Source organism: Cicer arietinum, chromosome 2 (genome assembly GCF_000331145.2).
Source record: "Cicer arietinum cultivar CDC Frontier isolate Library 1 chromosome 2, Cicar.CDCFrontier_v2.0, whole genome shotgun sequence".
In the NCBI taxonomy this organism is placed as follows: Eukaryota; Viridiplantae; Streptophyta; class Magnoliopsida; order Fabales; family Fabaceae; genus Cicer; species Cicer arietinum.
Genome location: NC_021161.2, coordinates 8,559,623 through 8,569,613, shown reverse-complemented (window position 1 = coordinate 8,569,613; position 9,991 = coordinate 8,559,623). Strand labels below are relative to the sequence as shown.

At 28.4% G+C, this 9,991-nt stretch overlaps 1 protein-coding gene across 1 annotated transcript; it reads right to left on the bottom strand.

Annotated features, from left to right (window-relative positions):
• Positions 1 to 6,090: 6,090 nt before the first annotated feature.
• On the bottom strand, positions 6,091 to 8,781 carry LOC101512039 (uncharacterized). Its single transcript, XM_004489889.4, has 4 exons — positions 8,595 to 8,781; positions 8,368 to 8,500; positions 7,358 to 7,666; positions 6,091 to 6,383 (listed from the first exon to the last, which is right to left on the bottom strand). Exons 1-4 carry the CDS (start codon positions 8,690 to 8,692, stop codon positions 6,264 to 6,266), a joined length of 660 nt encoding a protein of 219 aa, XP_004489946.1. The 5' UTR covers positions 8,693 to 8,781; the 3' UTR covers positions 6,091 to 6,263.
• Between the last annotated feature and the right edge of the window lie 1,210 nt (positions 8,782 to 9,991).

The following is a 9,991-nucleotide window of genomic DNA, read 5'->3' as shown; positions in this document are numbered from 1 at the left end:
TGTTTATATTTTAAAATCAAAGTTTTTGTTTAATTTTTTTTTCAATCGGACGGTTGAGATGCGTGTGACTAACATTATTATCTAAATTCTTTTTTGAGCGTGACATGGAGGCAACACTTTGCTTTATACGGAGAAAGGTAGCAATACATATGACACTATTCTTTTGCTTTGATGTGTTTGTGTGTATTTTGATGCAATGCAACTACGGTGTGTTCCAAAAGAGTACTACTCCTTATCCTTTCATTCTTTACGTACAATTGGTGTTAAAGGAAAATTATATATATGTTGCCTTGCATGTAGTGTCATTCTCTCTTAATGCAAGGAGGAATCAATAAGGGAAGGGAAAAAGGATAGAATCAAATTAGTTGATTGCACTGTTTGTTAATATATTTCTCTGTTTTTTTATCTATGTAGATGAAGTGTTAACAACCACTTATAACTTATACATTTAATTGCAATGTTTTGATTTTGAATTTGAGAGACTTATTTGCAATGTATCGATTTTGAATTTGAAACATAACATTCAGTTTAATAATATCAGCATTTGTTAGTTAAACTAAGATTTAAAAATATTATTATATTTTTTAATTTTTTAATTTAGTAATCACAAATAGGTTAGAATGGTATGCAACTATAATTGTGGTCACGATATCAACATGTCACAATTGTAGTAATATTAGCTTCATTTGACAATAATTCTTTATAATATTCAAAGTTGAAGTTGCAAAACATTGAAATGAATTTAACTATAATTTTTCACAACATCAAGAATTGCGCCATAACCACTATTTAAAACTTTGTGATCAATAAAAATAATCAATAGCAAGATTTGTAATTTGCTACATTATTTGTGATGCAATTGCTAAGGGTTTATAAGCATAATAATCAAAAACAAGATTTTAATAATTGACCCACATCTGTTAATGCAACAGCCATATTTGATGGTAATTCTTTGTAATATCAAGTACTAAATTTGGTTGCGAGCGACAATGATTTAATACTTTATTATAAATTAAATATCATATCGTAAAGTAAAGAAAACACTTATAAGGAATATATTAGAAGAAAATACTAGTTAATATAGAGCTGCAATTGGAATATTTGTTTCTTTGTTCTTGGACTTAAGTTTGTTAGGCCACTTGCACCAACAACAAAAAAACAACAATAAAACATTAAGTAACATGATTTCTTTTTTTGATAAATTAAGTGACATGATTTTGAATAAAAGCATTTTGTGTATGTCTATTCTAATTTGACTACTAAAGTAAAGCTACAAAAAGTAAATTAAGAATAAAACAGTAAAGGAAACATAAAGGAAATAAATTAGATCACACTGTTAACATGTTGGATTGTGTGGGCATTCAACATTCTTGTTCATTAAAATTTAAAACCTAAAGGGTTGGTCAAGTCTTACATTTTAAAAGTCACATGATTGAACCATTATTTATACCAAAAAATATTAGTTTTCAATCATATAATGGGAAAATTAAGGTTTATAGTTTAAAAAATATATATATATATGATGGTGATTTGAATCGTTAATATTGAGCTTTTGATGTTTCGATAACTACAATATAACTTCAATTATAGTTGTATATAATTGTGATTCTCAACAATATCAATTATCGCAGTATTACAATGCTATGCAATTAAAACTTTAGATAAACCTAAGACTAAAAAAACTTTAGATATACCTTGTACCCAAAAAAAGACCTTGTATATACCTTTCTATTGTACTATGGGCTAGCACATTAATTGCGCCAAACTTTAATTTTTTATTTTAATTCTTTCTATTAGAAATAATCATGTTTGAGGTAATGTTAGAATATTACATGTAGACGCTTTTAACTGTTGGAATTCGACTTATAGTTTGACACATTGCGATAACATATTGACTATATATGAATTAATAATAATAATAATAATAATAATAATAATAATAATAATAATAATAATAATAATAATTATTATTATTATTATTATTATTATTATTTGATCTCTATTGCAATTTCAGTATGTTAATGAAGTATTTTTATTAATCCCCTAATAAACAAAAAATAAGGAAATTCTGTCCTCCCTCACTTTTTCTACAAATCTGTACTTTGAACATTTGTTTATCAAAGTATGCTACCATCTTTAATTCCAATTATGCTTTGTAGTATGTACCAAACAATAGCTGCCATACAAATGGCCCACATACTTATATGCTTTAAAATATGTTGTGAACCACTCTTAGTGGCGGCTGCAAATTGTGTATACAACCTTTGTACTCTAATCTATTGGACCTAAAGGGTATTACCATCTAGAATCTCTACACCCAATTAAATAGGAAAAAGGAAGAACATATGCATTTTAATTTTTTTTTTATGACTATAATGATATAAGTACAAAATATCAACAGTCGTTTAGTAATGACTTATCTCTGTCAGAGAATTTATTGGATATAAGATATATTCTCTATGATTTCAACTAGGTTTATTTTTTTCATTTGCGAGAATTAGAGTTCGAACATTTGATCACTTACATAAGGTATAAAGTATTTGAGTGACAAAACCATGTTTGTTTTGATTAGGGGAATATATACATATATGTAATAGCACATCAAACACATTAATACTCCTTCCATAAGGCCAAAGCATAAGGCACATTTTGTTGTCTTATCCATTATGCATGAATCTTACTATAATAAAAAACCAAAAGTGATTTTTGTTGGAGAATCCAATGCTTTTAAATGAAATAGCTTCCCCTTGAAGATACATGGATATATAACTGTGTTGTTCATATAGCATCAAGTGATAAATATTACTCTATAAGAATTGCTTTAGGAATTTATGCCTTGCCTATAGCACATGTTTGAGGTGTGGAATATTACAATATATTGATACTTGAAAGTGATTTATACCTACAAACATCTATTCAAAAGTTTATCAATTATAGAGTTGTAAGACAAGCAGCCTTACGATGATTTGCTCATTGGAAGAACTTTTTGGATTTATTTATGCTAACGTGGCACTTGCCATGCCAATAGAAAGAACCGACATAAAACAGGTCTAACAAAATATACTAATTTTTTTATAACTTGATGAACTACGAGTAACCATACCAATTTTTGTCCGACGACTCCTCGAACATTATTAGTAAGGGAAGACTTGTGGCTTCACCTAACAAAAAAAAAAAACAGGAAACAACACATATTATTCTATTATATGTTCTATTTAATTCCAATTTTAAGTGAAATCAAGAGACATGATGTTGTATTTAAATTATTTGTATACGAATATTTGAGAGTATCTGTAAACTATTCAGTATACTACTAACTCCAATTGTTATAATTTAAACTTAAGAAAATAGTTCAACCAATAGAGAACACTAGTCTATTAGGTGGACGAGACTCGTGACTTAAGTACCGCATTGAGTTTTCATGTCTATTCAATGTTGTACTCATTTTAATGTCTTCATTTTAATAAAAAAAGAGCATTCATCCCTTATATAATATCTACTTGGTCTATTCACTAAAGTAAATAATTCAAGTGAGCCAAAAACATCTCAGAACTCATTGTCATGCAAATCATGACATCCATCAGGTTACACTACTGTTGAAATCAAAGAGTATAAATCTTTATTCACGGAATTGATATTTTCTCTAATGTTAAAAACACATCCAAACATTAGACTTCACAAATTTTTTGTAAAATGCATGTAGCATAATTTGAAAGCAGCATAAATAAAAAAATGAATAAAAATATGATTAAAGAAACAAAGAATAGCATCAGCAAGATGAGACTATACATGAAGTAATAATTAATTAAAACTAAAAGTAAAAGCATAGGTATAAATTTTTCTAATCAATATATATATATATATACACCATCAAATCAAACAGTTAGCAATGATTTTTTTAGAAGAGAATTTATCCTGGAAATGTGTAATGGAAGATATTATATGCAAATCAAAGTTATCTCTAAGTTTCTGAATTTTTCATATCTGTGATTTTTTCTTTTGGTAACATTTCATATCTATGATTTGTTATAAAAAAAGAAATGCTAATCTTTTTTGCATCTTAATTAAGCTAGATGATATTGACAGTAGAGAGTGATATACCATTGCTTTAATTTGGAAGCATGGATTTGAAATTTGGAATAAAACAAAGTATCTAGCTTCACACTTTAATTTTATGCATGAATCTTTATTATATGTTGCATATTTTTATTTTGGCTTTTCTGCATGCTGAGATCTAAAGGAGCTACTGTATAGAAATGTATCTGTCATGTTGAAGTTGGCTGAAATGTGAAAATTTTCATTTCTAAGCCTTTAATTACAAAACTATATAATACTTACATGTATTTACTTAATTTATTCATAGTTATCTCAATTTTTATAAGAGCTTTGACTATATTGTCTATATTGTCGATTAGGGATCTCAACTCATCTTTCATGCATCAAAATTAGATATCTGAAACATCTTCACACTTAAAACTGGAAATTTAGAGTGTAAATAAATATTGACAACCCAATAATGAATCTAAGATCCATCTTAGAATTTGAGTCTAAATCTAACTCTAATTCAAATAGCTTCAAGTAATTATTAAGTTTTAATATTAAGTTTGAGTCGTGAAATGTGTCTTTTTTTATAAACTCACAAGACTCTATCGTTTATCAATGTAAGATTCGAGTTTTTCCCTAATAGTAGCAATCATTGTCCAATAAGATTTATAATTATTGCCAACTAAGATAATAATAGATCATATAATAAATAATGAAATTATTTACCATTAATTTTTAGATTAATACATTAATATATTCAGTAGAATGTTGACTGTGGGACCTAAGACAATCATTCTAGATGGAAAAAAAATTGTGTAACAAAAATATAAAACTAAAAGATTTTCCACCTTAAGTGAATCTCACTTCCTTTTATGGATTCGTACACAACAACTTTGTCAAGTGCCCCCTACAGTTAGATTATGTAATTAATAGTAATATTAGTCGGGGACTGGAATAGTTAACAAGAGTGTGCCATGTGTCACAGTCAAAATTAGACATCAATAACTCCATTGCAAGATTCTATGCGCCAAGGAACCCATAGATTAAATTTTGTGTGCAAAAGTATGCACTCAATTCTTATTCATTCTCCTCAGGTCCTTACCAAAATATGCTTATAGTGCTAAAGTGTCACTTGTGAACATCATTCTCTAACAAGTTTCTTTGAGACTATTTTAATTTTTATATTCAGGAAAGTGGCTTATGGCTATTTAATTAACTATGTATCATTAACGTAATGCTGCTTTAGAAGATGTAATTAGACACATTGAACTTGCAGTACAGTAAAATGAAACAAAAACACTCACATTTTTTAAATGAGCAATAAAATTCTTACATTGATGTATAGAAATTTGGTAATTTAAGACTGGTTCTGGAGCTCACATTGGTTTTCCTTCTTGTTAGGTTGAGACAAAGAAATTACCTAATTTTTACTTATGTTAATCATATATTTGTTTTTTTCATTTTGATTTTATGTTAGTCAGCAAAAAAAAAGGATACATTAACATAAGTATATCAGGTCATACAATGTCAGATCATCAAACGTTGGTCACATCAGCTTTTTTTAATATAAAAATAACATCAAAGACTAAAAATAATGATTTGTAATATTTCAAGAGTAAGAAACAAAAAAAGAAGTATTATACAGATACTACAATCAAAGTTCTCTGTATTTGTAGGGAATTCATGTAGAATTAATTAATCCTTGATAAATCATTTAAAGATGCTTTTAAAAAACAGTTGGAACTTAAATCCGGCTATGATTAGATTAGGGTTAAGTAGGAGGATGTACATAGAACAACCTTTCAAATCCTGAAAAGACACTGAAATTTAGTGATGTCTTTTGAGTGAATGTGATTCATTATTTTCTAGTATATTTTAGCCGGAGATTACCTCATCAAAGGCTATAGGGTATTCTGTTAAAGATTCCTACCTCCTAGAAACCGATATTTGTTTGGTGAACCATTGTCTGAAATTTTATTTGGTGTTTTGCGCTTTTGAACAACCTAACTTACCTAAGAATTGGTCATGTTAGTTGCCATGAGCTGATTTATGGTATAAGTATAACACTACTTTTCATGTCACTAGTATACAACATTTAAATCACTACAAAAAATGAATATTTGGAGGGTGGTTATTCTCACATTTTCTATTACAATCAAATATCATACATTGTGATTAAAAAATGTGGAATAAATGACATCATACAGCAGGCTTGTATTTCAAAACCGAGAGTTTGCCTGACCCCTTCCGGCTGCTACATAACCGGACATGGCAACGGCCTTCTTTTTTCTCAGGTATACGAATGATCCGCTAACGAGCAACAAGAAAATCACAACGCCCTGCACAAAATTTTGCACATAATATACATGATTAACATAAAACCTCGTTTATGGTTAAACTAGTTAAATGCGGTATAATGAATTTAAGTAGAAGTTACACAAATGAATATCCTGTAATATCAATGCAAAGGTCAAGGCAGCTGAAAACAGAAACAACAGCACGCTTTCAAATTTCACCGACATTCATGAATAATCAAACTCATGTTTTAACTTATCATAACAATTTGACAGAGTAGCAATAGAAGTATGCCAAAAAGAAAACTATGCACAATGAAGGAAAACAGTAGAAGCTTTTATAAAATTATAACTATTAACTGATATGCGAAGAACTAACCAGATAAAGACAGTAGCAAAATCTCAAGCACTGCAACGTACATTGATATGAGTGTGTGCGGTTGAAGTATCTTCATTTACATTTTTTTTAAATTCACGGCGGAGATTGGAGCCCCACAAAGATAAACAACTGAGAACTAGTCCTAATACCACCAAACTAACAAAACAGTACCATAAAGCAGAAAGCTAGATCACAGAACAAGGACAGTATTATTGCACCCAAGATTGCGATTATTATTTGTTTATATAAGCATATCCATGTCACACACATGGTTTACAATTATACATTCTTGATTCTTTCTTAAGATTTAAAGAACCAAACAGTATCAGAACTGTCAATTGTGGATGGACATATTAGTTCGAAAGCACTGTAGTAATCGTGGATATAATAGAATTTTGTTCGAATTCCGCTATGATACAACGCTGTAGCCCTACTATTCCTGCTATTTAGCAACACTTTGTACTAAATTAAATAGCGTATTGTTCAAATTCTACTATGTATTGCCGCTATTTGATAACATTGTTTGAAAGAATAATACGCAATTAAACACTCAACATATGATTTGATTTTTCAATTCGATCAAGTTCAGAAGCTGTTAACTGAATATAGCAATAAATATGAGCTAGAAACTGGATATTACCTCAAAACCAAGCACTGACAACTTCTCTTCAGTAACTGCAGGTATACAGCTTCTATAAGTGACATAAGCCTGCGACTTATTTTCTGAAACCGATGAGTCATCCACTAAAATTCTCTGTGACTGCGAAGTCGTGAACTCTCCAGAAACATGTGAAACTTTATGCAAATTTGCAATACTATCGGAGATTTCCAAAGTAGAACGAGTTTTCTGAGGTTTTGTTTTCTTAGCATCCTTCTTTGAATCTTTAATCTCTTCACATTTTAATGGAATTCGGTACCCAGTCTCACTGCAGCGATATTTCTCATCACCCTACAAACTCCCTCAAAAAAAAATTTGTGGTTAACAATGAAGTAAAGAGATCTATGAATAAAACCTAGGCAAAAGACATCATAAGTGAAATCCTAAACATAGACATAAAAGATATTCAAATCTTTTAAAAGCTTCACAAAACTTCATTTGGATGAGGGGTTGTAGATTTAACTTGAATCCTATTTTATCTATAACCCCAATTCTCCATCCAACCATTTGACATCACATCAACATTTACATTCCAAAGCAAGACTTCAAAAACAGATTCTGGACAAAGATATATAATCTCCTCAAATCCCTTATGTTTTAGAAGTCTTAAAATGACAAATAACACATTAGTATATAAATTGGAGTCAAATTTGTGCATTCATGTACTATGAAGAACTAATAAAAATATAGACATCAAACACCGACGTCTAAATACCGGTAATAATTTGAGAAAATGAAAGTCATCGAAAGTAATTACATGTTTCATGTCGGACACACGACTTGAATTTCAAATGTCGGTACTATATAGCTCATATATGATATACCTAATCAACCTTAAATACTCATTAGCTAGTTTTGAAATGTTCAATTATTATTTTCCTTCAAAAATTGTGCAAATACTAAACATTTTGAGTTTCAAATTCAAACTCTTATTTGGGAATAACTCCAACAATCATTCAGAATACTAAAAAAAAGAAAAAGAAAAATGGAACCTTTTCGGAGTAGAGGCAGGGAACACATGGACCAGAAGGAGCACAATCAAAGGTAAGGTTACTTCCTGCGGGTTTCTCTTTGAAACTCAAAAGAACTCTGTCCCCAAAGCCATGTCCATGTTGAGAATCTTCGCTATTCCCAATTGAAATAAGAAGAAAAAGATTATAAATTTGAGGTAGATCAAAGCAATTGAATCGATCATGAATTAGGTTAATCAGGAGCTTACGTTTGTTGACCTAAAGCGCGAAATGAAGGTTGATGAAATAGAGAAATGGCGAAGAAGAAGAAGAAAAAGAATGAAAATGGTGAATTTGATGAAATCATTGCTTTTCAGTGTCTAACTTTCCTCAGATCCTCACTTCTTCTCTCCAAAATTCGTGAAGGCATTCTCTCTTTGTTATTTTATTAAAATATTACTTTTTATTTAATATTAACTACTTCTTGGGTTCATAATCACTCTAAACATATTTTTCTAAGAAAAATCGTTAACATTATATTTTTTACTTATGTTTTTTTCTTAACTTTGTAAAAAGAAAATACTTATGTATTGAATATAAACAATATATTAAATTACATAAGTTGTTTCTTAATTTAATTTTAGTTAACGTTTTAGTTTTTTATTTTTTTTTTATTTTATTATTTGTTTTAATTTTAATATTTTATGTTGTAAAATGTCAACAATGTTATTTTTTTTTTTTACAAAAATTTAAAATTATCATTAAAATTTTTAAACAAAACCCATAAAGAATGAAAATATGAGTTTATTTAGATATTTAAGTTGTGATTTTGATTAAATTTGCATTTTATTGAAGATGATAATGAATTTTATGGGTTTTGTTTGAAAATTTTTTATAATTTTTTTGAATTTTTGTAAAAAAAATGACAACATTATTGACATTTTAAAACATAAAATATAAAATTAACACTTAGAATTAAAATGAAGGGTCAACTCGAAAAAAAATAGATAAATGATTAAAACGTTAACTGAAATTAAGTTAAGGGACCGCGAATGCAATTTAGCCTAAACAATATTAACGGCATAAAAAATAACATTTTTTTATAATAAAAAGATAATAAAAAAAACATATTATTTTAAATACACTATTGTATAGAAGTTTATATAAATTTCACCAAATCTATATTGAATTTAGTTGTTCTAAAGTAAGAAGTTGATTAAGTGATTAATTAAATTAGTGATGTTACAATTACTTTATTCCTACATGAACATTTAATATTAATTATTAATTGGTTAAATTATTAGTTTAGTCTTTAATTTATTTTATCTTTACTTTGGTCTTTAATTATTATTTTTTTTTGTTATGTTTTAGTTCCTTAATTATACTTTTATTAGTCAAGATATTTTTCATTAATATTGTGAGTCTTTATTCGTAGCATCTTCGTTTATTTTATCTTCGTTTTCTTCATCTTTCTCCAACTCAAGATCAATCCTCTCATCTTTAATTTGATGTAAGTCTTTATTCGCAGCATTGTTTACAGGCTTATATAGCTCAACCTCATGAAACTTAATATCCCTGTTGATGATACATTTCCTATTTTCAGGACATCATATCCTATAACCTTTTACACCACTTGGATATCCAACAAAATACTATTTCTTGACTC

Coding starts and splice junctions, on each gene's coding strand:
- LOC101512039 (XM_004489889.4), bottom strand. CDS start 8,692: ATGATTTCATCAAATTCACCATTTTCATTCTTTTTCTTCTTCTTCTTC. Junction 7,667..8,367: donor CCTGCCTCTACTCCGAAAAG/GTTCCATTTTTC, acceptor GGGAGTTTGTAG/GGTGATGAGAAATATCGCTG. Junction 6,384..7,357: donor TGTCAGTGCTTGGTTTTGAG/GTAATATCCAGT, acceptor AATTTTGTGCAG/GGCGTTGTGATTTTCTTGTT.